Raw genomic sequence first — 15,202 nt, 5'->3', positions numbered from 1 at the left:
GTTGGATCATTCTGTCATTCTACCAACAATGCACTACTGTCCCAGTTTTCCCACATCCCCTCCAATATTATCTTTTTCTGTCTTCTTAGCCAACCTGATAGGTATGAAGTGACAACTTCAGAATTGTCTTGATTTTCATTTTTCTAATCAGTAGTGATTTAGAGCATTTTAAAAAATATGTCTAGAAATGACTTTAATTTTTTCACCTGAGAATTGTCTGTTCATATGCTTTGACCATTCATCAATTGGGGATTGACTAGTTGAATTTTTTTCCTATTAAAAATGGGCTGATATTTTCTTAATGGATAAAAAAATAGTTCACCTTTACAGAGGGATGAGGTGGTCCTTGATTTGCAATTTCACTCAAGGGAATATTAAACCTTTTTGTGATGGACACAGGACATTCAAGAAAGCTTAGATGATAGAAACAGAACTGAAACAGTGTTAGAGCTTATATGAAAAGCAAGGAGTTTTATGTGTAAAAATATTCAGAAGTGTTTTTATCATCATGCATATGCATGGTCTCATTTTTCTTTTCCAGGAGATGGATGCACCTCATCATTTTCCTCGGGAAATACCACATAATGAGAAACTCCTGTCCCTAAAGTATGAGGTAAGCATTCTCTTTGGGAATTTCAGATTGAACTGCTAATTCTCCCCTTATTCCCCATTCCATAATGTCAAATCATGTCTAAGGGTCTCTGCCTTCTTTAAGAAGACTCCTTGAAATCCACCATCTTCCTGCCCAGAATAGCTACCAATCTGGAACAGACTTGTATTCCTGAAGAAAATGTATGTAGCCTTGTGAGAAAGTAAAACCTCGTAGTGAACAAACTCCTATTTCAGTCTACATGGTACAAGAGTGCATGCATGGGAACAACCCCGAAAAGATGTTTCTAGGATCACTGGGGGCTAGTGGAAGGTTGCACTATGTATAGTTATATTTGATGCTAACAAGGCTGATTCTGACGTTCTTACAAAGTTGAACCATCTGTTATTTCCCCATATCTGTTTTTTTAAAAAAGCAACTTCTTTCCTTGGGTCACTTGGAAAACTGCCAGCTTCAGAAAGGTCACATTGGGTCTCCATTGGTCTCTTTCCATTTTATCAAATAGTGCCTGGGAATGTTTCCCTCTACCCCTGAGAAGCCAGCAACTCCCTTTTCTCAAGCTTTTTCCTGCAGCTGCTCTGTCCTTCTGGGTTTTCTAAAAAACTGGGGTTAGTAAGCAAAGTATTTCTTTTTTTCCCTTTACTATTGCCTCCAGAGCTTGGATTATGACAATAGTGAAAACCAGTTGTTCCTAGAAGAAGAGAGGAGAATAAACCACACAGTAAGTTTGGATTCAGAGTTGGGTGGTCCAAGAAGCTGCCTAGCACTTAGAGCCTGAAATAGAATCCATCTATCCCATGAGAACACAAAGGGAGCATTCTGGGACATGGAATCTCATCTGTCTTGAGTTATTTTTTAGATCTTATTTCAGATTGCTTTCACACTGTTTCCTGGTCTGTACAATAGTGGGACTTCCAAAATTCCAGTGTTTCTAAGATCTGAGGATATTGGCATCCTCACATAGCACACTTCTCACTAGCACAGCCCTCCATGGGATGAGAAATTTGATCTTCTTGACAAAAACAATGAGCATGGTTTTTTCTTTCTTAACCAAAATTAAAAATGGGGCCAGTTTTGGGTGTAAGGAGGACAAACAGAAAAAAATCTATTACAGTGGATTCATCTGTTAAAATTGGATAACTGAAGAACTACATTAATTTTGCAGATGTGACGTTGAGTGGGACAAATGTTTATAAAAAGACAGTATATATTCCTGTAGGTACAATAACCCAATCAAACTCTGATGTGTTTCATTGTAGAGATAGGTATTTACAACAGGCTGCTTTTCAAATGTAGCTCTGAAAATAAATCCCAAGTATGCTGTGAATAATCTCTCACTCACAGCATTGGGATTCAGGGTAAGAATCATTTTGGGGTTATCAATAATATTTGCTCAAAAAATCCTTGTTAGAATTACATTCTACAGGGGGTGGCTTCCCCGTCACTTCCTAATTCTCTTTCTTCTGCCCAGGCTTTCCGGACAGTAGAGATCAAACGCTGGGTCATCTGTGCCATGATTGGAATTCTGACCGGCTTAGTTGCCTGCTTTATTGACATCGTAGTGGAGAACTTGGCAGGACTGAAATACCGAGTAGTAAAAGACAATATCCTTTGTCCTAATGGATGGGGGGATGCAGGGGACAAGGAGCCAGAGCTTCTCCACATTTAGGAAGTCCTGGTATGAACAGAATTTGATTGCTTGCATGGATATACAGCAAAATAAAGCTGTGTGCTGGCCTGATCAATAATTCTCTCAAGAGCTTTCTTAAGAGCTACAATGTGTCTTCCAGATGGAGGATGCAGACAATCTGGCCTCAAAAGTTTATAGTCTGGGGATTGTATGTAATCTAGCTGGGATACAAATCTGTCATAACCTTCTGCTGTTTTAATGTTTAGGCAGTTCAGAAAACATGTTGGCATCTTCCTGGTTCACCCCCTCCTCAGAGCAGTTTGGGAACTTTTCATTGACTTTATTAATGGCAAAGCCAGGAGTCAGGGGAGGAGAGGGTTTGTCAAATGAGGTGAGTCTGTGCATGTATTGTTTACCAGACAATACTGAAGGGAAATGGATTTTTTTCCAGACAGTGACATTGCCAGTTCTCTTAACTAGTCCTCCAGATATTGACAAGTTTACAGAGAAGGGGGGATTGTCTTTCTCCCTGTTACTCTGGGCAACACTGAATTCGGCCTTTGTGATCGTCGGCTCCGTGATTGTTGCCTTTATAGAGGTATGGTTTAAAAAGTACACCGAGCTAGCCTGGGATCTCTGCCCACGCCTACTTTAGGTGAGACTGGGAAGGCTCCAGGGCCAACGGGTAGATAGTAATAAGTTAGCATTAGTGGAGTGGCAGTGTGGTCTAGAGGATAGTTTGTTAGGTATAGGGGTCTATGCCTCTCCTCTGCCACTTATTAGCACTACGGTCAGTGGCAAATAATTGAACTAAGCATCTATAGGCTATAAGCTGCATGGTTGAAAAGGGTTCCTTTACCAGAAGAGCCAGATGCTATTCTGACAAAATCACAGATCCTTCATATAGAAGCTTCTGAGCAGTGTTAGAATGTAAAAACTTCTGCCTAGTGAGGGGATTATGCCTTGAATTCTTTAATATACTTTCTCCAAGGAACTGCATGTACTTTGACATTATTCTAGTGATATGCCCCTTCCCACCAGTGTACTTTGTGTCTATTTTGTTTTTGCACATTTACATACATGTATTCTTGGATAGAATGCAAATTCCTTGAGGGCAAGAATTGTTTTATTTTTGTCTTTGTATCCTTGGCATATGGTAGGCACTTGATAAATACCTATTTATTAATATTCTTTTGAGCTATAAAAGAACAAACATTTATTTTGCCCATCTCAGGGGGGGAAACTGAGGAACCAACAAGTTAAGTGACTTGTCCCAGGATATCTTGTTAGTGGCAAGATGAAGACTGGAATCTGTGTTTAATGGCTTCCTTTTAAGTGCTTTTGTCACTTAATTATATACTCCTATTAGTTCATCTTAATATTTAACTTTGTCAACTTAAATATTTGTTCATTTAATAAGATTTATGAGGCCTACCAGATACCACATACTGTGCTACTCTATGAGGACTGGGAGGGACTATACAAGTAACTGCAGAATTCCCTGACACTCCTGTTTATATCCTCAAAATACCAAACTGAGCATTACCTCAAGGAGATTACATTCTAGTTTTACTACTCTAACTACATAAAGTTCCTAGTTCTTATGAGGGCATCATCTTTTCATCTGTTATTTAGGCAAAAGTTTTAATATCCTGGGTGAACCATGGGTTAAAACGTTTCACAAATTTTGGTGATCCTGTTGTGGGTTCATTTGGGTCAATCAATCCTTTTGTTAGAAATGCTCCTTATGCAGTTTCTTTTTTCCTTGAAGCCTGTTGCTGCTGGCAGTGGAATTCCACAGATTAAATGCTTCCTCAATGGTGTCAAGATTCCTCATGTGGTTCGACTCAAGGTAAAATGTCTAGAGGTGGTTGGTTTTGCCTGACTTCTAGGACAGAGAGTTAGGGGTTTTGGTTGCTCTATTAAAAATAACTTCTATGAATTGGGGCAGACCATGTCTGTGGTTCTAATCATAGGCCTCCTCATTAGTCTAGGCTAGTTAGGATAGTTCCTTATCCTCTGAGATAACCTGAAGAATGAAGCTCTCATTGTTGTCTGCCCTGGCTTTTCCTTTTTGTCAGCCAAGGCAGCATGTTCCTTTATGTTCCATAATGTTCCATTATGCCCATTTCAATATAGTCTTTAAAAGGCTACATTTCCCTAAAGAACTTGTTAAATTGAAGTGATAAAAGTCTTTTTGTCTGAAGGAATCATGGCTCAAATTGGTTCATCTTCTGTAATGGCAAATATCACTTCAGACTTTTGAGGCTCAGCAAAAGACTCACTTATTTTGAATTCAGATCTTTTAAATCTGAATAAAAATGAATCTTTTGATTTCTTTTTATCCCGATTTTAGTCTTGCAGTTTATTTACGGTGTTTTGTAATTGGATTCTACTTGTTCTTACAGTGTTTAAGAACAATACTGTTAGGAGTAGAGACTTTGATTGGGGATAAAGACTTTAATTCTATTTAAGACATAGCTTTTTAGCATCTGATGGGATTGTGGGGGGAGAGAGGTTTAATGTAAGATTTTCCCTCTCTTACATGTCTTCTATTTAGGTTCTATATCTGAATAGAGAGGAAGGGGAAAGTCTAGGACGACACCTGAATAGCCTTATGTATTTATTGTACAACTATTTTGTGCCCCATAATGAAGAGTAGGAAGGAATAAGTTTTTATTCAAAAAAATGTATATTTACTATAAATTAAATCCATGTGATGATGGGGATTAAGAACAGATTTTAAGCTCTTTATTAGAAAATAAATATTAGCATGGAAAGTGAAAGAATGTCATAGGTGTTTAGGTGTTTAGAGTGGGCTGGGAGAATAGGGAAAGTTTCACAGAAAGGGAGATCTTGAGCTGGTCTTTGAAGATTTTAGGCCTTTAGATGGAGAAGAGGATAAAGGACAAATCAGAAAAGAGCACAGTATGAAGAGAAGCTGAGAGACAAGAATGAACACGTACAGAAGATAGTCAGGAGAACATCATGGCTGAAAGAAAGGGTCCTTCAGAGAGTAAAAGGAGGTCACTTTGGGATCAGACTGTGAAAGACCTAAAATGGTAGGATTTTAACTACAGCTAAGATAGATAGTGGAGCCAATGAAGGGTTCTGATTGGGGCAGTGATTTATTAAAACTGGTGTCTTTAGGACAATCATCCTGTAACAGTATGCTTGATAGAGTGAATTGGGGACAGACTAGAGGCATAATTTTTTCTGTATGGGGGTAGATCTAGAGTTGAAAGGGGTTGCCTTTGAGGCCATCTTATTCAAACCCCTCATTCTACAGATGGGCAGAATGAAGCCTAGAGAGGTGAAGTAGCTTGTCCAGATTCCCACAAGTAGTAATTATGTACCAGAGACAGATTTTGAACCTTAGGTCATCCGACTCCAGAACCAGCACTTTTTTGATTGAAAATGCTTGAACTGGAATAGAGCCAGTGAGATTGAAAAAGAAGAGATGAATGCAAGAGACATTGCAAAGGATGAATCAGATGACCTCTTGATAAACTGTGAGCCCAACAAAATGGACCATAGTCCCCAGTGAAGCTATAGAATTAAGTGCTAAATGATGTTGGGCAAGCATTAGGTGCTGTTAAATTTCAGAAGAGGAGATCAGGGTGGATTGGAATACTTCGATAAAGTTTCTGAAGAAGGTGGGAATGAAATTTAAACACTGAAGGAAGCCTCATAATCTTAATCTTTTTTTAATTTTTTTAATAGATCTTCCCACTCCTGAGAAGTAAATTACTTCTTTAATGGTACTTGACCTATAGGAGGTCTTATTTAGTACTTATTGATTTGGATTGAATTAACTTATTTTTGTCATCTACTTAATGATGTTCTCTTTATATTCTAGACATTGGTGATTAAAGTGTGTGGTGTGATTTTATCAGTGGTTGGAGGACTGGCTGTTGGAAAGGTAAAAGAATGTGTAAAAGAATTAATATGACTGTTATTTTACTATGTAATTGTGTCATCCCTCTAAGATCCAATGAAAGGCATTATGTAACTAAAAACAATTTTTAAAACTCAGTTCCTGTCCTCAACTCTCTTCTCCTGTGTGTTTTTTAGGAAGGGCCAATGATTCACTCTGGAGCTGTTATAGCAGCTGGCATTTCTCAAGGAAGATCAACCTCATTGAAGAAAGACTTCAAGGTGAACAGCTCACTTACTAATTCTAAAATGGAAAGTGAGGGAGCTGGAAATTAGGGATCCTATAGGGATCCCATGGACTATTAGAGCTCTAGAAACCACAGTAGTATTTCTAATTAATACTTCAGTAATAATAGCTAACTATCCCTATGAAATATTGTAATTTATTGTTAACTCAAAAATTCATACAAAATATACCTTTTTATACTATCAACCCCCATTGATCCTAGTTCTTTTCCCTTAAGCCATACTAAATGAAGGAAAACAGTGATCATATGCTGGTCCATCCTATTTCTTCTGTTGGCTAAATATCCCCAGTTCATTAAATTGTTCTTTGTACATTTTTCCAAATCCCTCAGTATCCTGGTCAATCTCCTAATTTATTTCCCCCTTAGGAGTCTTTGCTATTCTGGCTAACTCTTTTACTTTAATTCTTCTACTTAACTTGCCTGACTTTTTTTTTTCCTAATAAATTTGATTCTGATCCTTGTTGTAGAGCTTGTGTAGATCTCTTCTTTCTTGTTTTAGCTAATTCTTCTATTTTAATTTTGTTCCTTAACTTCCCTTGCTATTACTTAACTTTCCCCCACCCAAGGATCCCTTCCTTGTCTTCTTCCCTTCCCCTTCCTCCCAGCTCTCCCCCTCTTATTTCTTTATAGATTTTAGAGGGTGCTATATCCGTGTGTGTGTGTGTGTGTGTGTGTGTGTGTGTGTGTGTGTGTAGTGTTGCCTATTTAATTTATTCCTGATGTGAGTAGATTTTCAGAACTATGAGCCCTCTTCCCCACCAATGCCTCTGTGTCTATTCTTCCTCTGTACTTCATTTATATAACATAATTATTATTTTTACTTTTTGTAGGTGGGTTTGATTTTTTAGAGTTCAGCTCTTTATTCTGAGCTACCCAATTGTTGATATCAGTCTTAAGTATATGGTATACATTTCCATGTAAAGAAACATAAACAATTTGTTCATGTTAAGTTCTTAGATTATTAATCATGGATATTGACTCCTGTATGTTAAATTTTCTATGAATTTGGGTTTGGTTGATAGAAAATTCTGAAAATCTGCAAGTTCATTGAATATACATTTTTTTCTCATTTAATATTATAGAAAATTTTTCTGGATATGATATTTTTGGCTGCAGCCGTAGGAATGATTTCAGGATTTGCAGTCCTTTATTGTGGTTGCTAATAAGACCGGTACAATTCTAATTGTAGCTCCAGCATATTTGAATTGTTTTTTTTTTTTCTTCCTATATGCTTGTTTCTTCCTATGTGTTTTCTACAAAGAATCTCTTTGAGTAGTGATTGGTGGATTTTTTTCTATTTCTACTTTACTCTTATGTTCTATCACTTAAGCACAATTTTCTTAGATTACTTCTTACAGTATCATGTCAAGGACCTTTTTTTTCCCCCTGAGGCAATTGGGGTTAAGTGACATGCTCAAGGTCACACAGTTAGGAAGTGTTAAGTGTCTTGAGATCAGATTTGAACTCAGGTCCTCCTGATTTCAGTGCTGGTGCTCTATCCACTGTACCACCTACCTGGTCTGGTCCTTCCCCCCCCCTCCCCCGACAGCTTTCAGGTAGTCTAATTATTCTTATGTTTTCTCTTCTTGATCTGTTGTTTTTCTTATGTTTCACATTGTTCTATTTTTTCATTCTTTATATTCTGTTTTGTGATTTCTTGGTCTCTTAAAGTTTCACAGGTTTTCCCTTGCCCAGTTCTAATTTTCAAAGTTATTTTCATCTTGAAGATTCTGTATCTCTTTTTCTAGTTGGATAACTTTTTTTTCCCCATAATCTTGTTTTTCCTGGGTGTTTTTGTTTTGTTTTTAGTTTTTCCTCACTGTCATTTGATTTTTAATTCTTTTTTTTGAGTTCTTTTATACATTTTCTCTAGACAGGGAGCCATTTAACATGACTTTTTGGGGTAGAAAAAACTTTCTTTTTTACTTCAGTGTCTTCTGAAAATGAACCCTGATTTTTCCCTGTTCTCATAGTAAATTTTGAGGGTTGGGTTCATTCTTTTCCTGTTCCTTTTTTTTTTTTTTAATGAGAAGTATAAGTGTTTACACTTAAACACCTCAAATCATTGTGTGTGTCTTGGGGGGGAATGTTACCTCTAGGTTCACTTCAGTTCTCCCTTCTGTTCTGGAAGCCTCAACCAAAAGCTCCACTCTCCTGCAAATGCCAACAGCCAGCAGTGTCCCTGCCCTACAGCTTCTGCATTCATGGGTATGCTGGCTCCTTCCCAGACTGGGCCACCTCTTTGTAGCATAGCTGGATCTGGCATTCATAATCAGCTGAGATTCCCTCAGTCTTTGCAGATTCAGACTCCAGTTTCTGTAGATTGTTGAGGGAAGATGAAAGTTTCTGTGATTCTTGCTGAGGCTCCAGCCAAATCTAGCTAGCCCCAGGGTTCCCCACTTGGTGTTTCTGCAGAGCTAACCTGGAGGTATGTGCATTTAACATAGGTTAATCCCCAGCCTGGGATCTTTCTTCTGATCTTTTTGAATTGTGCCTGATGGACTCCTGTTCTGCCCCAGGTGATCTTGATTTTTCACCAGTCTATGTTCACTAAGGCACAAATTTGTTGTTTGTGGAGCAATTTTAAAAGCTTGAAATTTACTGACATACTACTTCATCTTCCCAGAATAATCACCTATTTCTCATTTTTCATCTGTAGTTCATCATCTCTCTTCCCACAGGCAGGAGGCATGTTTAATTATCATCTTTCTGAAGTCAAAATTGGTCATTTTGTTGAAGAGAATCCTAAAGTCTTTCTTTTTCTTTTATTTTTTCCTCTGTTCAGTTACATTTTATTTCTCTTATTAAGTGTCTTATCAGTGTAAAGGTGCCTGTGAATCTTAATGCTTGTCAGGTACATCTTGGCAAGCAATAAAACAAAAATCGTATATACTTAGATCATCTCTGGAATTCAGTCAAGAAGAGTTGGATGTGACTGAAAAACTACTGGACAGTATGATCAACAACAAATTTCCATGTTACAGGAATAGAAAGAATTTTTTCTGGGGCCCAAAGTAGCTCCTTACTTTGGTCCTATTACTATTTTCCAGTACTTTTATGGTGGATGAAATTTAGGTTGGATTAGATGGTCCTTGGGATGTCTTCCAATGCTTGGAATCTTTGATGCTATAGTTCTTTTGCCATAACTAGTGTGATTGCTTCCAATAAGATAAGCACAGGTGAGGTCACTGAGGACTTTTGCAATAATCTCTGATAATAATTACCAACCTCCAGAAATGTTTTCAGTTCAAAATAATTCTTTGGAGGTAGCCAGAGTACTGAGCTTTAAACTTTGTATTTTCAAGAATATTTCTTGAATTAAATTGAAAGCTAAACATTTTATATAAAATTTTGTTTTATAGGAAAATGTTTAATTGTTAGACTTCAATACAAATTCTAATAAATTACAAACACAATAAGGCAATTGAATCAATTGAAAAGTGAAATATACTATTACTTTCTGAATTAAGCATCTATTATTTGCATGTGTGCGTACACACACACACACACACACACACACACACACAGCCTATTTCCTAATAGTTTAGGCCTTATGACATGTGCAACTTATATACAAATATAGAATCTTAAAGTCTTTCAAGGTTTTTTCTTGTATCTTATTGTGTGCATTGTGTAAGTTGTTTCCATGGTTCTGTTCATTTCATGCAGATCTTTCTTTAAAAAATTTAAAAATTCTTTATATGTCATTTCTTATAATTTAATAATGTTATTATATTCACATATACCACAATTTCTTCAGCTGTTTCCTTATTTGTGAGTACTTACTATTTCTACTTCTATGCCAAAACAAAAAGATGTTGCTATAAATATTTTTGAACTTGTCCTTTCTCTTTGCTTTGACCATATACATACACACACATATATATGTCCTGTACATCTTGGCTGTCAGACCTTTATCAAAGATATTTGCAGCAAAGAAATGTTTTCCCTGATCTTTGTATACTGAGTCCATGAATATTGCTTGTGCATGTAGCTTTTTTTAGCTTTTATGTGATGGAAATCATCCATTTTCTCTTTTTGTGATCACTTTGTCCCTTTTTTAGTATCTTTCTAGAAGTGGTTGATGAGTCTGTTATCCAAGATATAGAAACATCTAACAGAAATATAAAAGGCCAAAAGCTGTTTCCTAGTAATTAATCAAAGGATATTAACAGTTCTCAGAAGAATTGCAAACTCTTAGCAGAAATATGAAAGAATGTCCTAAATGTAAGGTCAAAATAACTCTGAGATTCTATACCTCAGCCACATAATTTGCTAAGATCACAAAAGGTGGAAATAACATGTAGGGGAGCAATTGTGGTAATTCAGGCATGTGAATGCATTGTTGCTAGAATTGGTCTAAGCATTTTTGCTTGGAATTAAGCTAAGAAAGTAGCCCAAATATCTGTATTCTTTGATCTAGAGAAAACACTGCTAAGATAGCAATAAAAAAATCTCATGGGCATCAAATTCTTCATGACCCCATATAAGATTTTCTTGACAAAAACACTAGAGGGGTTTGCCATTTCCTTCTGTAGTTCCTTTATAGATGTGGAAACTTAGACATACAGGGTTAAGTGACTTGCCTGGCACCATACAGCTAACTTAGGAAAGGAAGTCAGACTTCAGACCCAGCACTTTGCCTAGTGCACCACCTAACTGCCCAAAACACTTATCACTACATATAGATGAATTTTAAAAAGAGAAATCAAGAAAAAAATTTATTAAAAGTATTCTAACTCTAGTCATTGTTATCATGAAAGATCCCCTTCTCCTTTCTGTTAAGTTGAACCTTTATATTTAGTTTATATATCCATTTATAGTTTATGATGGTACACGTTATTAGTCTAAATCTGATGTCTTCCAAACTCTTTTCCAGTCTTCCCAAAAGTGTTTTGTTTTGTTTATAATTGAAAATAGAACCTTTAACTCTGTATAATAGAATTTGTCCTTGGTTTATCAAACTCTCTATTGCTTTTCCTTCTGGGTCCTATAATTTCCTCTGTTCCATTGATCAACTTTTCTGTTTTTTTAAAACCAGTTTTGATAATTACTACTTTATAGTATAATTTGAGATCTGGAAATATCAGGTCCTTTTCATATCTTCTATTTTTCATTATTTCTCTTGAGTGTCATGATCTTGTATCCTTCTGGATAACTTTTGTTATTATTTTGTCTATTTCTATAAAGTAACCTTTTTAGTCATTATGGTGCTAAATCTGTAAATTTTTGCATTATATAAATTTAAGTAGTATTAATTAAGTAGTAATATTTGCATTATATTTTATCTAAATAATATAATGCTTATGCTTATTATTTATAGTTGAAAGGATAATGAGTTTTTTCAATCATAATTACTCATAAAGTTAATTTTCTAAATTGTAGAGTGGTTGTAATCTGCATAAATTGGAATGATTAGTGACATTAATAAAGATAATAGCAATAAAAGTCCAATATGTAGTGCTTAAAAGTTTGTAAAATGCTTTATATATATATATATAATAATAAAACCATAGCTTTTTGAAGTATTAAAGATTGTTAAGAGAGAAGCAAAGCATTTGACTTATGTCACTTAGAAATAGGAAAATCTCTGGTAGAGCAAGTTATTCTGGCCCAGAATCACTTTGTAGAAGGCCCATCCTCCTTTAAGGAAACCCATGTGCAAATCGATGCAGGACCAGTACTGAGAGAGAAGGTTCATAGATAGGGATTTATTTCTGACATACTCAAGAAATTAACTAAATTAAGTCGCATGTAAGAATTCTTGGCTACCTTTTCCTTATCTGAGAGTACTGCTTTTAAAAAAAAATCATGAGGAGATAATCTTTAATTTTTTCCCTATTATTTCAGATCTTTGAATATTTCCGAAGAGACACAGAGAAGAGAGACTTTGTTTCAGCTGGAGCAGCGGCTGGTGTCTCAGCTGCTTTTGGAGCCCCTGTAGGTAAGATTCCTTGTTTTTGGGCAGTCCAAGTTGTCTTCCATCAGTGACTCCAGGAATCTTTACTTGGTGAAGTAGATTGTAGTTTGAGAATCTGAGATGGTATTTGTCAAGAATATTTTAAAAATGCTCCATACATGTTACATTCTCTTCCTTCCCCTCTGTCTGTTTGACAATAAATTGGCAAATTTGCGAAAAACTTGATGCCATAATTTATCTTGTCTGTGTGTTGTTTATACCTAATTGTTTGCATGTTTCCCCCAATAGAATAAGAACTCCTTAAGAGCATGGACTGGTTTTTGCCTTTTAAAAAAAAAAATATTCTCAGCACTTAGCATAGTGCCTGCTTACAAGTTGGCATTTAATAAATTCTTATTGGATTGACTTCACATAACCCTCTGAGTCAGAATCCTCAGTGAGGGAGGACTAGATAAATTGATGGACTTTCCCCCTCCATCAATTTTTGCCTATTTCTCTGTCTTCAGTATTATTTAATTATTATTCTATGGTATTCTTCCTTAATTCTTTGGGCCTTGGGCAAATGATTGCATTAGATCTTAGAATTTCCTTATTATTTGCCAGTTTAGCAATAGCCACCTTCCCTGGGAAATTGCCAGGAATTTAGAAAATTTTTGTTCTTGCAGGGGGTGTCCTGTTCAGTTTGGAAGAAGGTGCTTCCTTCTGGAATCAGTTCCTGACATGGAGAATTGTAAGTGAAATAAGTTTTACAGAAGCACAGATTTCCCTGGGATTATTGGATTTCCTTTTCAATGCTAACAAGACAAGTACATCTTTACAGTGTGCCTTAACAAGTGTTTCTTGATGCTTTCTTTTTTTGAAGAATCTTTTGACTTTAGCTGTGGATTAATATATGGGCACTTCACTCCCATTTTGGTTCTATAAACTCATTTCCCTTGTTATGTAGGGTTAATCCTCTACCACAGATTTCTGGGAGAAACATAGGAGTATATGCTTGGCATATTATCATTTGATGGGACTTCACTACTGGTAGTTATCCTTTCCACATCATGGGAATTAGGGTCATGGTATCACCACAATCTGAAAAATATGGGCAAAATTTTTTTGGCCTTTCGTTCATACCAGAGAAGTCTGATTTATCATGGTAGTAAGAGATAAAATATGTTGGTATTATACAATACTATATATATATTTTTTATGTATTTCCAAGTTTCTAAACTTTTTTGGTATTGTCTGCTGGCCTTCATATGACTTCTGAAGCACAAACTTCCTCAAAATTCCAACTTAATTTTGTATGCCGACCCATGATGTATTGAAACCATAATGGAAAACGTCACAATTTAGAAAGGATAACTATAATTTGACTTAAAATATTTTAGAGTTGTTTCTTTTTTCATCAGGTCTCAACATTGTTTGCTTTCTTGTCACTCATTACAATCTTCATATTTCTTCTTCCCATTACCTTGACTAGGTCATGTCTCTTCTGAGGTGACTTTGGTTCAGGTACAAGAACCACAGTTAGCTTCAGGGTCCTTCAGTAGCCCACCTTAAACACTTGTCTCCCACTTACTCAACCCATAGTTTTTTTGCTGTCTAAGACTCCACATACCTTTTATGTGGTCTTCAGGTGCTTGTTTCTGAGCCCCCTCTCAAGCCACATCCTGTGCCTAGAGAGAAAGTACTCCTTGCTCAGTTCACTAGGGACCACTCTCCTCATCATATTAGGACTCTCCTCATTTCTTTTGATAGTTTCTGAAGCAACAGCTCTAAAAAGCCTCCCTGATTAGAGGAGAAGTGACAAAATTCCTTTTGACCTCACCTTGTTTAAACAAACTCCTGGGATTTGCTTTCTTCTTGATCTTACCTACTTAGCTCTTTAATTAGAAATACTTTGTTTATCTGTCAGACACAAGAGAATAGCCTACTTTGTTTGAAGTATTGTTTCTTAGCAACATCTCTGTTTTTCTGTTTATCCTACAGTTCTTTGCCTCCATGATTTCCACATTTACTCTGAATTTTGTTCTAAGTATTTATCATGGAAACATATGGGATCTCTCTAGCCCTGGTCTCATCAATTTTGGAAGATTTGACACTGAGGTAACCATTAATATGTAAATTTTCAATTATACATCCTGTGTCCTTCCCTCTTAGGGCCTCTGGATAGCAGGAGCCTCCAGTTTTGAGATTCTGGATTTTTAAAAAATTAACTCTGGAAGCAAAGCATTCCTCTGTGGGAAATCTAGTCCTAGTGGGATTCAGTTGTCACCCACCAGTGCAGCAATAAAAAGCACTATGAATGAGAAGTAGGCGATATGATATTTATCACAGTAGGAGAACTGTTTAAGTTGTGTCCAAGGAAAAGTTCAGCAGTTTGTTTGCACCTCAGTTTTTTCAACTGTTAGAATTAAGACTTGGATTGACTTGTCGATTCCTAGCATTCTGTCCAAGATTGTGCTGACCAAATGGAGCATGTATGGTATTCCAAGCAGTTTAGATATCATAGTTGTGTGCTTCACCAAAGATGCTAACTGACTGAAAAGTAGGGATTTAATTGTGCTTTCCATATTTGTTACAGTAGGAGAAGGGAGAGAGCATTTGGAGATCATTACTCAAGGTTTATGCAGTGGATCTTAAAATTAAGCTACATTTTTCTCTTTGTGCAGAAAATGGTATACACAATCCATGAGATCCCCATCTTCATTGCCATGGGTGTAGTAGGTAAGGAAAATTTTTGTTGAATTCATTAAAAATCTAACACCACCACCACCCCCTCCCCCCCCTCCGCTTGTCTTTTTTGTCATTTTTACCAAAGGCCATCCTCCTGTTAAAAATTTATGGAAAGAGCCTTTCTAAACATG

The 15,202-nt window shown here is 36.3% G+C and overlaps 1 protein-coding gene across 1 annotated transcript in view; it reads left to right on the top strand.

The window, feature by feature from the left end:
- CLCN7 (chloride voltage-gated channel 7) overlaps positions 1 to 15,202 on the top strand; it is a 55,282-nt gene that overhangs the window by 25,622 nt on the left and 14,458 nt on the right. Inside the window, exons 3-13 of the mRNA XM_051969414.1 lie at positions 542 to 613; positions 1,266 to 1,331; positions 2,082 to 2,218; positions 2,733 to 2,838; positions 4,012 to 4,092; positions 6,100 to 6,162; positions 6,315 to 6,398; positions 12,275 to 12,368; positions 13,010 to 13,074; positions 14,325 to 14,441; positions 15,008 to 15,062. Coding sequence (XP_051825374.1) covers positions 542 to 613; positions 1,266 to 1,331; positions 2,082 to 2,218; positions 2,733 to 2,838; positions 4,012 to 4,092; positions 6,100 to 6,162; positions 6,315 to 6,398; positions 12,275 to 12,368; positions 13,010 to 13,074; positions 14,325 to 14,441; positions 15,008 to 15,062 — 940 coding nt within the window. The remainder of the gene's footprint in view (positions 1 to 541; positions 614 to 1,265; positions 1,332 to 2,081; positions 2,219 to 2,732; positions 2,839 to 4,011; positions 4,093 to 6,099; positions 6,163 to 6,314; positions 6,399 to 12,274; positions 12,369 to 13,009; positions 13,075 to 14,324; positions 14,442 to 15,007; positions 15,063 to 15,202) is intronic.

The sequence above is a fragment of the Antechinus flavipes genome, chromosome 1 (genome assembly GCF_016432865.1).
Source record: "Antechinus flavipes isolate AdamAnt ecotype Samford, QLD, Australia chromosome 1, AdamAnt_v2, whole genome shotgun sequence".
NCBI lineage: Eukaryota > Metazoa > Chordata > Mammalia > Dasyuromorphia > Dasyuridae > Antechinus > Antechinus flavipes.
The sequence above is the reverse complement of the archived record's forward strand: the minus strand, read 5'-3'. Positions and strand labels throughout refer to the sequence as shown.